General features: G+C 41.3%; 2 protein-coding genes across 2 annotated transcripts in view; both read right to left on the bottom strand.

Moving 5' to 3' along the window:
- Positions 1–4,771: 4,771 nt before the first annotated feature.
- On the bottom strand, positions 4,772–9,759 carry LOC110065777 (retinoschisin-like). The gene is made up of 3 exons (XM_089293051.1): positions 9,418–9,759; positions 7,585–7,723; positions 4,772–5,881 (listed from the first exon to the last, which is right to left on the bottom strand). The coding sequence occupies exons 1-3, from the start codon at positions 9,757–9,759 to the stop codon at positions 5,874–5,876; spliced, it is 489 nt and encodes a 162-aa protein (XP_089149177.1). The 3' UTR covers positions 4,772–5,873.
- A 2,231-nt stretch (positions 9,760–11,990) lies between these two features.
- The window catches only part of LOC110065778 (lactadherin-like), a 9,358-nt gene continuing 7,483 nt past the window's right edge, over positions 11,991–13,865 (bottom strand). The window contains exons 5-6 of the mRNA XM_089292416.1: positions 13,011–13,327; positions 11,991–12,137 (exon numbers count right to left, since the gene is read on the bottom strand). Coding sequence (XP_089148542.1) covers positions 11,991–12,137; positions 13,011–13,327 — 464 coding nt within the window. The remainder of the gene's footprint in view (positions 12,138–13,010; positions 13,328–13,865) is intronic.

The following is a 13,865-nucleotide window of genomic DNA, read 5'->3' on the forward strand; positions in this document are numbered from 1 at the left end:
GTTATGGGTATGGAACCAGAACCCTCAGCCCTGCAGAGAAAAATTATCACCTTCATTCTGGAAAGTTAGAGTTCTTAACTTTAAAGTGGGCGGTCTGTGAGCAATTTCAGGGACTATCTGTACTATGCACTGTCATTCACTGTCTACACGGACAATGTTTTATCAAAATCAGCGAAACTTAATTCAACGGGATATCGCTAGTTGTCTGAACTGGCCGTTGCAATTATGAGATCAAGTACAGGCCTGGTAAAGTGAATTAGGATGCTGACACTTTGTCCAGACTTCCTTTGGACATCAACCAGTACATTCCTACCTGTACACAGGAAACTTCCCACGATGTGATAAGTGCAACACTGTCTGGTATAATGGCACTTCAGAACGGCGATACAGTTTGGATAACAGCAGTTAGTAATGGAACGGAGGCAATGAACCTTGACTCTGATCTTCTTGATTCCAGTAATTACCATAAAATGGAGCCTCAAGTCATCCTGGTAGGTCAGAAACAAGACCCAAGTATTGGCAGAGTCCTAGCTATGCAAATGCAACCCACGTATTTTCGCCACAGTCCATTTGCTAACTAAAGCGAATCGAAAACGTGCTGCGGCGTGCAACAAAACTAATTTTGAAGCTTCCTTTCTGTTGCGATGTAACCTATAAGACCCTCTTCCAGCTAACAAATATGTTACCTATTTCATACTGGTACGTATTTTTAGATATATTTATCCAAAAAGCTGTAACAACTTAGTTTTCATAGGTAGCGAAGCTCTGCCTGTAATTGGACAATCAAGGATCCTTTACTAGGCCATTGAGCAGCAATGCTATTACTTATAATCCTAAGCGAAGTAGAACTGTTACTTATCAACGATCATTTTTCATACGCTCGTGCCGCATATGGATGTTCTGCCTATTTACGCACAAGTCTTATCTCTCTAGCCTCATTTAAACGTTTACTACCTCAATATTACAATAGGGCTCTAGATTTGTAAGACGCTGACGACATAAGAACCTGGAGAGCAGTCTGCCCCAGGTGCAACATAGCGAGGTATCTTCTGTGCCCGCCGCCGTGCTGTTTCTAGCAATTTGAATTTCTGTTTTGTTTCCTTTTGATTCTTCCTGTTTGTATATGAGTAGCTTTAGTTTAATTCTTATCAGTACTCTGGGATCCACTGCAATTGGCTATGCTGTAGTGCTCTCCCTGCCTAATGAATTTTGTTGTATATAAGTTTAAGTATTTTAGTTAGGCGAAGTTAAAATGAAAAAAATAAATAGAAATAAAAACATTTGATTTACAGAAACCGGCAATTCATGAAATTGCTAGAGAACTTCCATATATAAGAGAGTTGTCCCGTGAATGGACAAAATTGGAAATTGGAAGCGATGGGCTACCAAAGAAGTTTTGCCGCTTGGTCTACAATGAGCTACATCAAGAGATGGGCCACTTGGGAACAGAGAGAGTACTACAGTTAGCCCGTGAAAGGTTTTACTAGCCCCATAATATGCAGCGAAACATCAGTTACTTTGTGACTCGGGTGAGTAGCTGTCTGAAGCAAAGGCGACCAAGTCTTCCAACACGCGCCTCTCTTCAACCTACTGTGACTAATGTACCCTTTGAATTGATATCTATTGACAACTTGCACCTGGAAAAAGAAGCTCTAGTGGACGCGAATACATTCTGGTAATTTTGACCACTTCACCCGATTTGCAAAGGCGTATCCCATTAGAAATAAATCCGCTCTACAGCAGTCGACAAGCTCTACAACGATTTCATGCTTCGATTCGGATTTCCAGGTCGTATTCTGCATGACCAGGGTGGAGAGTTTGAGAACAAGTTGTTTCGACACTTGCAGCAGTCGTGTGGAATGATACGTTCCAGAACCACACCTTCCCATCCGCCCATCTCAGTGTAATGGTAAAGCAGAGAGATTCAACCAGATCTTGCTGTAAATGTTATGAATACTACCTGAAGAAAAGAAACGTAAGGGGCCAGCGTATGTGCCCAAGGCTGTGCATGCCTACAACTGTACCAAGAGTGATTCAACTGGGTATTCGCCGTTTTACTTACTGTTTGGAAAGGCACCACGTCTGCCAGTAGATCTGTTACTTAGACCTTCACTAGAGGAAGCCAGTACCACTTATACAGAATATGTAGACATATGGAAGATCGCTATGAAGGAAGCATATTCACTGGCTTTAAATAATACCTCCAATTCTGCAACAGATGGCAGCAGCGTGCCATTTTTAAAGCGGTAACCAGGGAACAGGGTGTTCGTCAGAAATATTTCCGAGCGTGGTGGACCAGGGAAACTCAGGTCGTATTATTGGAACAGTAAATACAAGTTGTAATTGGGCAGAAAGGAGACCTTCCCATCTACAAGGTGAACCCAGTAGGACAGCCAGGCAAGTCGAGAGCACTACACAGGAGTCTCTTACTGCCGTGTAATTTCCTCGCTGCCGAAACGCAGGAATTCTGTGCCCCCGTCAGTTCAAAAGAGGAGAATGCCTGTTCATATGAGATAGCATAATGAGAGAGATCGCCAACCTACCCATACTGAGAGTGATAGTGGGGAAGAGCAGGTTGAATTCCATATAGGTTCTTTATATAGATAACAATGAAAGTTTTAAAGTTTTTTATTCGTTTAATAAAAAATGAATTCGTTTAAAACCTTTAAAACTGAGGCTGAAATCGGGATAAACGCCATGACGCTGAACTTGTGAAAGTTCCTTTATTCCAAGAAAATATTAACTTAGGTTGTGTAACAATACTCTCAAATTGATTTTATTTTTATACGTGTAATTTATGTGAAAATTATAGGTGAGCTCACGCAGCTCTTGACACATGACGAGATTTATGAGACTCTGAAATACCCAGCAGGACATGGGTTCATAAACCACGAGAGTTCATCGAAAGTGATTCCTTTCCGTTTTTCAAAGCTGACATCGCGAAAGTCTATATTTTTGGACCTTTTTTATCTGTCTGATACAAATGACGGGTTGGTAGATCCATCGTGGTCATCGTGCTTTCAATCTTTGAGAAAGAAAGACACAGTTATTGTTGCTACTCTGTTCGGAATAGTTTGAAGGGCGTTAAAAAAGAAAGACCCTGGATGCCGATAAAATACAGAATTTCAAGCGATCGAAGCTCGATATATTTTTCGGCGGATACAAGCGACAGCCGAAAATACTTCTGCATTTGCGAATTGCAGGCTGAGTGATACGCAGCTTTTTGTGAGACGATCTTGAGCAAAATTGCCCAACAGAAAGATGTGGGTCACACTTGGAAAAATTAATCGCATTTGGAAAAAAGGGTCACACTACGAAAAATGGGTCACACTGAGAACGGTAGGTCACACTTGAAAAACGGGTCACACTTGGAAAAACTGGTCGCGCTTGGAAGTAGAGTCTGACTTCGAAAAATGGGTCACACTTGTAAAAATAGGTCAAACTTGGAAGAATGAGTCACACTTGGAAAAATGAGTCACACTTGGAAAAATGGGTCATACTTGAAAAAATGGGTCACACTTGGAAACGTTGGTCACACTTGGAAACGTGGGTCGAACTTAAGGAAAAGGTCAAACTTACATGAATGGGAAATACATTTAAAAATAGGTCACAATTGGAAAAATGGGTCACACTTGTAAAAATAGGTCAAACTTGGAAGAATGAGTCACACTTGGAAAAATGAGTCACACTTGGAAAAATGGGTATCACTTGCAGAAATAGGTTACACTTGGAAACGTTGGTCACACTTGGAAACGTGGGTCGAACTTAAGAAAAGGGTCGAACTTAGATGAATGGGAAATGCATTTAAAAATAGGTCAAATTTAGAAAACTGGGTCACACTTGGAAAAAAGGTAACACTTGAAAAAATGCGTCACATTTGAAAAAATGGGTCACACTTGGACAAATAGGTAACACTTGGAAAAATGGGTCACACTCAGAAAAGTGCGTCACGAGTCAAAAAATGAAATGTACTTGAAGAAAGGCGTTCACGCTTGGAAAAATGGGTCACACTTGGAAAAATGGGACAAACTTTGTAAAAATGGGTCACACTTGTAAAAATGAGTCACACTTCGAAAAAGGGGACACACTTGGAAAAAGGGGGTATCACTTGGAATATACGGGTTCACACTTCGAAAAATGGATCATTCTTGGAAAAATGAATGACACCTTGCCAAAATGGGTCACACTTGGAAAAAAGGGTCACACTTGTTAAAATGAGTCACATTTGAAATAATGGGTCGCCCATGGAACATAGATAACACTTGGAAAAAAGAGTCACACTAAAAAAAGATGCGTCACCCTAGACAAAACTAATCACACTTGGAAAAAAGGGATTTACACTTGCAAAAATGGGTCACACCTGAAATAAAGGGTCACTCTTGGAAAAAGGATCACACTTGTAAAAATGGGTCACGATTGGGAAAAAAGGGTCACACTTCGAAAAAAGGGGTCACACTTCGAAAAATGGATCAGTCTTGAAAAATGAATGACGCTTGCAAAAATGGGTCACACTTGTAACTATTTCGATTTTCGGTTTTAACCAAATAGTAATTGGATACGAATATCTCTTCATTTGAAGTGGAACTGAACCGTTGTAGTGTTTTCCCCGCTTTGTTAGGCGTTAATTTATAAACGGAAACATTTCCGTGTGAACAATTTTACGGTTAAAAAAAACAACACGGCTCAGTCGAAAGCAAAACCCCGACTGTTTTCTTGTTTTGACAGCGAAAAAGTTATCGCGAGTACCGTTGCTTTATATGTAAGCTTGAGTGCAGTGGATTAGCGCTACAAATATCTCCAGAATACGGAGAGGTTTGTAATTACCTTGATTATGTTTCCGGAGTGATTCCGTTGACAGGTAGATGCCGTCTTTAACACGTTTCTTGTCAAGAAGCATCAAATTAATTTTACCCTGCGGTTAAGTTGGCTTGGATTAAGACTAGACCTCCTCCTGACTTTTCGCTATTCACCAGCGCAAAGTCAGTAGGGGGCAGCTATTTCAGAACCTCATGAGTCTCTTCGTGTTTTGGCTGTAGCGATTCACTTTTATAGTTAAGCGTATTGGGTGACATAATATTCTTGCACACATGTATTTATATTGTTTTTTTTTCCTCCTATCGTGTCTGCTTTTACGTTTGTGTAGGACAACCTTTCGCGAAACAGTTCTATAATATGCAATAGTTATGTTAATGCTCTGCTCGATAAGAACAGTTTTTCCTTTATAAAAGATGTAATATATCATATGCGAGAAACCATGTTCTACCACATTTCCAAACACGATTATCTCATTTCAGATAGTAAAAAAAAAGAAGAAGAAGAAAAACATGGAGCAGTTTCAGAGCCACCAGAAATTTTGGAAAAATTTAAGTGCCGGACACATAACGCTTTTCCCAAAATGTATTTAACCTTGACAAAAAGTTCCATTTTAACATGCTGCAACACGTCCCAACAGGGTGGTTAAATACGCGTAACATTTTTTGCACAACAATCTAACGATATGTGGCGTTGAAATGTTGCGATCGTTTGGCCGGTGCATGCATTATACCGTTACGTTGATGAACATGAAAACCGATCAGGTAGTAATTTACTAACAAAGAGAGATAGCATTACCAAATTTTCTAAGGTATGGGGCTCCGCTTGCTCGCCTTCGCCGCGCAGGAGCTCCGCCATAATTTCGCCGGTGGGAGTGAATTTTTGCGGCGAAAGTTTTGCAGGAACTTTATTTTTGTTGGGACATTTTTTTGCAAATCGTGGGAAAAAAAACACAAAAAATCTGGTGCCATGGTACTCCCATCGAGTACTCAGCTAATGTTCATTGGCCAGTGTCGTAACATGCTGCTCTTTAAGTATCGTGCCCTTCTAATTGCAACAGGTTATATATCTGCAAAAAAATAAAACAACATTTTGTCTTAACGAGAGTCGCAAATGTTCTACGTGGGGGCTGGTTTATTTTTGTTAAAGCCAATTTTTGCCAATTAACTTTGTCTTTTTCGTTCCTAAAAAGACATTCCTGAATGACAGGGGACGGGTGTGTACGTATATACATCAACATCAGTCAATAACATTTCAAGTCAAGCGAAGTGGCTTCAAATGACTGGCGTGAGTCAAAAGCAAAACGAGTCAATTCGAATTAGTTGCTAAGTCTTTTTCGTGTAAAAGCACGTACGTTTTAATACATGTAAAACCAGAATGCTTACACATCTATTTGCTATGAATGGTGAGCAAACATGGTGACAACAAAATCAGTAGCAGTAGCTGTAGTAGCAGCAGCAATAGTAGTAGTAGTAGTAGTAGTAGTAGTAGTAGTAGTAGTAGTAGTAGTAATAGTAGTAGTAGTAGAAGCAGTAGTAGTAGCAGCAGCACCAGTAGTAGTAGCAGCAGCAGTGGCAGCAGCAGCATCAGTAGTAGTAGTAGCAGCAGCATTAGTAGCAGCAGCAGTAGTAGCAGCAGCAGCAGTAACAGCAGTAGTAGTAGTAGTAGTAGTAGTAGTAGTAGTAGTAGTAGCAGCGGCAGTAGTAGTAGCAGCAGCAGCAGTAGTAGTAGCAGCAGCAGCAGTAGTAGTAACAGCAGCAGTGGTAGTAGCAGAAGCACCAGTAGTAGCAGCAGCAGTAGTAGTAGTAGTAGCAGTCGTAATAGTAGCACCAGCAGTCGTAGTAGCACCAGCAGTCGTAGTAGCACCAGCAGTCGTAGTAGTAGCACCAGCAGCAGCACTAGCAGCAGCAGCAGAAGCACCAATAGCAGCAGCACCAGCAGCAGCAGCAGCAGCAGCAGCAGCAGCGGCACCACCAGCAGCAGCGGCAGCAGCAGCAGCAGCGGCAGCAGCGGCAGCAGCGGCAGCAGCGGCAGCAGCAGCGGCAGCAGCAGCAGCGGTAGCAGCAGCGGCAGCGGCAGCAGCAGCAGTAGTAGTAGCAGCAGCAGCAGTAGCTACAGCAGCAGTAGTAGTAACAGCAGCAGTAGTAGCAGTAGCAGCAGCAGCAGTAGCAGCAGCAGTGGTAGTAGCAGAAGCACCAGTAGTAGCAGCAGCAGTAGTAGTAGTAGCAGCAGTCGTAGTAGTAGCACCAGCAGTCGTAGTAGCACCAGCAGTCGTAGTAGTAGCACCAGCAGCAGCAGCAGCACCAGCACCAGCACTAGCAGCAGCACCAGCACCAGCACCAGCACCAGCACCAGCACCAGCACCAGCAGCGGCACCACCAGCAGCAGCGGTAGCAGCAGCGGCAGCGGCAGCAGCAGCGGTAGCAGTAGCAACAGCGGTAACAGTAGCAGCAGCAGTAGCAGTTAGTAACAGCGGTAGAATATATTAGCAGCGGTAGCATTTAGTAGCAGTGGCAGCAGTGGCAGCAGCGGCAGTAGTAGCTGCAGCGGAAGCAGCAGCAGTAACAGCAGTAGTGGCGGTGGCGGTGGCGGTGGCGGTGGCGGTGGCGGTGGCGGTGGCGGTGGCGGTGGCGGTGGCGGTGGCGGTGGCGGTGGCGGTGGCGGTGGCGGTGGCGGTGGCGGTGGCGGTGGCGGTGGCGATGGTGGTAGTGGTAGATGAATTTATTTTGTTTTATTCAATAAATTAATAAATCAATCACTTAATTAAAGTACCTTGATAAGTGTAGAGCTCCATCCTCATTGAGATAGCATTTTTCCATGTTGTTGGCTTTATCCGTACGAAGCGTGCCGTGATTGGTGGATTTAGTTGGTGATAGACGACGGTGTCGTGATCGGTATTGCCATCGAACTCCTAAAAATATAAATAGCGGTGAAGAGACATAAAGATGTTTCTGTGTTTAAAAGCGGCTTTTTTTTTGGCGGGGGGGGGGGGGTTATTTCGTTTGCAAGAATCGAAGTGTTTTAGACATTTCGCTCTGAAGCGACATTATTTGAATTATTTGGTCAACAAGTTGGTTACTTGCATTCTTTATTGTTACGATTAAAATTGTTGAAACCCATGTTGCTTATTACACGCGAAAGGTTCCTCAACGGTGGTTTTCGATGGAAACGACACATATCATATGATTACGACTTATCGGAATTTCAAGTTTTCGCTTTGAGCAATAATAAATAAATCATTTACCGGCTTAGGGTGGGTCCACATACTGAAAAACTGCAACTGAAGTCACAGTTTTCCACTATACGTACCTCCCAGCCGGCAAATGACATATATATCTTGAAAGAATTTCTTGTATTATAGTCCATCAGATATTCTTGCTCACACGCGATTGTTCTAAAGGTGTCACATGACTGAATATTTCCCAGCTAAAACTGGGAATATCTGAGTGATATCCACTAATCTTTAGATCCCGTGTACTGCGAAAAACTTTTGAAGGATAATTAACACAAAAGCCTCCATTTGCCGGCTGGAAGGTCCGTATAGTGTAAAGCTGTGAAGAGGTCTTGAAAATGCTGCCCGACGCCGCAGGCCGAGCGCAGCATTTTCAAGCCCGAGGTCACAGTTTTTCACTATACGGACCGACCCTAAGCCGGCAAAGAACATGTTTAATTTTTTCTCCTGCAGTAATTTTGATTTTACAGATTACGCATGGGTTTGTTTACGCAGCTTTAAATCGGCATTAAATCGGCTTGCACGCCGTCTACTAACGATTTGTAAAAAATCTTGGCAACGAGCGAGCAACTCAGATATTACACAAGAAAGATGTATTAAAAAACGGATTTTTTTCCTACTTTATGTTAGTTGCATTTATTTCACCATTTAAGTTCTCCAAAATTATTTTTGCGGTGTGAAATTTCGAGCGAAGTTTGAAGTTTTACTACAAAAGCAATTTCTGTCAGTCGTTTCTTTTAAAATCACTTGAAATCAGACTCTTCTATGTAAATTGAATAGCAGAAAGCAAGGAAATTCGTTAAGTGTATTCCACAGAAATTCTCCTAAATACAGCAACGTTCAGAGGGGTAAACTCGACTGAAATTGACTGAAATTTTACAGCGAGAGAAACACAGGATTACGAGCCATTACAGCGCCAACCTACAACGGAGCAAACTCTTACAACTTGAAAGCACTCGACTGAATATACTTACAGTGACTTTCCTTGCCATTTTAAAGCGAACAGAGATAAAGTTGCGTTGACTAATCATCGATAGATGTTAAAAAAAAGGCCTAAGATTGACAATTACCGCTAACTTTTAGGAGAGAAATTTAGGTAGCGGAAAAAAAAATCCGGCCAGTGGGCCGTATCGTAAAAAGCTGTCCCGGTCACGTGCAAATGATTAGCCAATCAAATTCGAGGATTTAGAATTCCGGCCCGCTCAGATGTTTTAGAAAAAGCTCGGATATTTGTCTTTGGGCATTATCTGTTCGTCAGAAAACTGTTCGCTTCTCGGAAAATATAATGTTCGTGGACAAATATCCGAGCATATTTTCGGGCTAATATTTTCGGGCTAAGTGGAGACCGCTGTTTATTTAACATTTCTATTTACCGCGTCTATAGATTCTCCTTGTCTTTTGTAAAACAAAAATGATGCTCCATCGTCGCTAAACTGCAGCTTGTACTTGGTTACCCACTGTCCAGGAGTGAATAAATTTCTTCCCTGTGTAGCCACGTGTGTTACAGGCGTGATTTTACCAAGATCAACTTGAAGCCATTGGTTCGAATCCTGTGCCAAACTTGTCCAGCCGCCAGGCCCTAGTCCGATTCCGGGAGCTGTCCAGTCCTTGGTATGCAATCTCGCTCGTTCGGGGCTGTGATTAATGTCATATTCTGAAGAAGTAGCTATTTGTGAGTCTGCAATGGCACCGCTTTCCATACCAAGAGCTTGCATATCGCCTATACAATGAAAAAGACATCGGTTATAAAGCTCTTTCGAGGAAGGTTGTCGGAATGAAGAGTAAAACTGAGCACGCGACGACCCTAAAAGTTAGTATGGGTAGAGGTGGTTAGCTTCTACACGTGCTGAATACTCTGTAATTCGTACGGGGATGCATGTGTTCGACGAGAGTCGTAACAGAAATGGAACTTATCGCAAGATAGCAAGCGCACCAGGACTGAAGAAACTATGGCTTCAAAGAGTAAGATCAAGAGAGGAAAAGTCAGGGTTTGAGGTATCTACTCGATTTCTATAGAAGTGCATTACTGTACGTACATTTTATTTCGAGTAATCGTCTTGTCGCTCTATTTTTTAGGTCCAGCAACTTCTGCTGCTTTTGAGTTCTTTTGATACTCAAGGTTTAATACCGGATAAATTGGAAAGATCTTTCTGAGACAATATGGTATTCTGGTCAAATTCGGTTTTGGATTAATTACGTTTTCGGTTGCATACTAGACCAAAATTTCTGCCTTTCAACATGCTGTATCTACTGATTTGGAACCATAATGAGTTATTAATTTTCCCTCTTGTTTCTTGATCAGTTATAGAAGGATTGGGGACTGTCAATTTGTTAACAAAATGATCCTCTTGATGAGCAGTCGCACATACGGTACATAACTGCAGGAGGAAGGTCAGGGAAGGTGTCAAACACTGCTTGGTCTTTACAGAGCAGGACAATTTCTCAAACTCATTAATAATTCATCAAGTTAAAACAAAGAAAATCGCAACCGTGAAGGAGGTTTGGATACATCATGAACACTGCTTGGTCTTTACAGAGCAGGACAATTTCTCAAACTCGTTAATAATTCATCAAGTTAAAACAAAGAAAATCACAACCGTGAAGGAGGTTTGGATACATCATGAACACTGCTTGGTCTTTACAGAGCAGGACAATTTCTCAAACTCGTTAATAATTCATCAAGTTAAAACAAAGAAAATCACAACCGTGAAGGAGGTTTGGATACCCGGTCTTAATCAGCATAGATCTTGACGGTCCTCTCCGTCTACTCCTTAGTTTTTGTTTCGATTGTGAGGATATTTCAAACACTCGAGGCAGTGCCGGTTTCATCGGCTTTCCAAACACCTCGAATTTCAAAAATACTCTGCTGCGCGTCGTATCTTCAAATCTCGTGTTTGATATATTATAACACAATCCATGACTCCTATTACTCTTTCCCTGATATCTATAACACTTCCCCTGAACTTGTACCTAGCTTACTGTCCCTCAACAGGCATAATACACCAAATAGATAACTCTCATAGAAAAAAGACTTTTCAACAAAGTTTCAAGCAATTCTTCCTCGTCTTTTAGCGTGCTCTACAATGTTTATGAACGAAAATTGCTTGGGGAGAACTGATGTCTCCGTGATCCGGTTTCCCTCAATAGATGCAACTTGTTCCTCGGGATGTGGGCTTCTGAAGTATTCTGCACGGCCTTAGTAAAACACAAAACGCACTTTGCTTTCTTTGCACTTGTGTAACATTTTCCTGGATCACGATCAACTAGACTTTTATTGAATTTTTGCTTGACCCTAGAAATACTGGCGAAGCATTTAATTGAGAATATAAACTTTAACTTTATGAACATTTGAACTCAAAGCAACACAATTCAAAAAGGTTGTACTATTTATAAGGAAATAGTAATATTTGACTTAACTAACGCTCACCGAGAAACAATTTCAACCTCAGTGTCCCAGATTTAGCACTTTACAGTCTAACCAGAACAAAAATCGTTATTCCAAATCAGCTAGTAGGATTGTTGAGCCAGGAGTACTTTCGCGTCATAGCTTAAACAGATTTAGTTTCGCGCATAACAAAGCTCGGGTTAAGCTTATGCGTAAAGAAGAGTAAATTAAAAGGAAAGATCGTCTGGAGAACATTTCATTACCCCTTTGCACGAGAAAAACGGCTCGACGTCGGTCATGTTAGACACGTGTAAATAGACTTTCCGATAATGACTTCATTAATTAAGTATTCAAATGGCGCCATGGTGAACAGAACGCAATTATTGCGTAAGCTGTTTTACTTGATATGGAGAATAATCAAGGGCGAGGTTAAATGTTATCAGCCCCAGCCTTTAGCCGTTTCGGATGATAAACACTTAACGACGCATTTGCTGTAATAATCTAAAGCCTTTTGTCTTTTGAAGGTACAAACAAATTGAGTTTAAGGTTTGGAATAAAAGGTCAGTTACCAAGACAGCCGTAGAGTTCCATCCTCATGGCTATGTGCTCGGTCCGTGCTGTGGGCGTCAGTCTGATGTATCGTGCTTTGATTGGTGGAGTTAAGTGATGTTTTACCACGGTGTCAGCATCACTGTTTCCAACAAAAACCTGCAGGAACACGAATAAACAAACGTATATACACTGTATATATTACTTATTTAATTCTTTCCTCTTCAAGCGTTGTTGCCAGAGATGTTTCAAACCTCCCCTAACGTATTTTTCAGTTTACTGAGCCGTTTGTGTTGAATGCTGTCCATTCCTGATGTGCAATGACTTACCATCTTCATGACTGCCTCTAAGCGGTGGTAAGTAAACAGGTCTTGTAAAAGCGGCTCGTTCCGATATAGTGAAACATTTGTGCCGAAATGATCATTGAAAGACAATTGAATTGTGTAATAGTTATTTCATTGTGATTGCAAATAGTCAATCAACTTCTTGCATTGACTGGTTAACTTTGTGCGTCATTTGAGATAAAACAAAAGTACCTGAAATTTTAAGTATTTTACACTGCAATACTCAAAGCAAAATGTGGCTCCACAAAATTCATAATGGCAAAGGTAAAGTGAGGTAACTGAACACTTATTTATACACGATAAAAATATAACAGTAACGCTGATGTAGTGGTATCTAGAAATTAAAAAAAAATATTTACAAAGAAAAGAACCACTGATTACAATACAATAAAATAAAAACTATAACAATAATAGGATACGAGTTGAAGTATTCCAATTTTAACTTTGTTGCCCCCTCAAATATCACGTTGATACAGACTATAATACGGAATAAAGGTGGTGGGTATCGTGAGTAAAGTTTATTGCTTTGCTTTGACTTGGTTTTGCTCAGTTTAACCTAAACGATTGGAGGATTTCCAGTACAATTCCTGGGATGGGAAATACTATGGTTAGTGTGTGGAGTGCTATCGATGGTTGCCAGTTATTCAACCAAGTAGTTCTGCAATGTTTCAAAACGTTATATTCTAACCTTATCTGCGTTCTCTCCTTGCTGTTTAAAAACTTTAAATGAATTTCCATCGTTACTGTACTGTAACTTGTACTGGGTCACCCGTTGGCTGGTACCATGTCTTCCTTGAGTTGCCACGTAAGTGACAGTTGTCACAACTCCAAAATCGATTTGAAACCACTGATGCAGATCATTCGCCAGGGCTGCCCATGCGCCGCCAATACCCTTGTAGTGTAGTCTTCCATGGCTTGGGACATAATTTTCGTCATAATGAGAGGACGCTGAAATCTGTGCGGGCGTTATTTTAAAGTTTTCCATTCCCAAAGGAGCCAGACACTCTAAACAGTAAAAAAAAAAAAAATGATACTCAGAAAGAGAATGGTTTTGCACACGTTAGGATGCAAAATAGTTTCAATAGATGCAAACTCAGGCCGACGTTCCATAACCTAAACATAGTCAGAGATTTGCAACTCAACAGAATAGAGATTTGCAGTTAATACAAACTTGGACTAGAAAATGGTTGGTTACTGTAAACCGCGGCGTTTTAAAACTGAACGTGCGACGTTTTCAGCCAAACGGATAAAACCGTAACGTCCGAATTTACTTTTTGTTGGAAATAAAATTGCTGGGGTTTCTAATCGTACCCATTTAGCGGCAAGTCTGACTTGTAAGCTGTGTTGGAGAGCTTACACCGTAGAATTCCGAAAATAACGCCCCCTCCACCCCCAACCCCACCGAAAATAACGGCTGCCCGAAAGTAACGTTCTTTTTTTTTTTTTTTTTACTTTCCTATTGAACCCCGAAGTAACGGACCACCCTAAATTAGTGATCTCTTAATATGAAGAACTCACCAAAAGAGAAACTCTCTGCTCTCAA

Source organism: Orbicella faveolata, unplaced genomic scaffold (assembly GCF_042242905.1).
Source record: "Orbicella faveolata isolate gen_17 unplaced genomic scaffold, um_ofav_v1 contig_24, whole genome shotgun sequence".
NCBI lineage: Eukaryota > Metazoa > Cnidaria > Anthozoa > Scleractinia > Merulinidae > Orbicella > Orbicella faveolata.

Excerpts from the sequence above, each read along its gene's own strand:
- LOC110065777 (XM_089293051.1), bottom strand. The coding sequence starts at position 9,759 with ATGCAAGCTCTTGGTATGGAAAGCGGTGCCATTGCAGACTCACAAATA. Across the intron at positions 7,724-9,417 it reads AAGGAGAATCTATAGACGCG|GAGTTCGATGGCAATACCGA; the intron begins GTAAATAGAAAT and ends TTATATTTTTAG.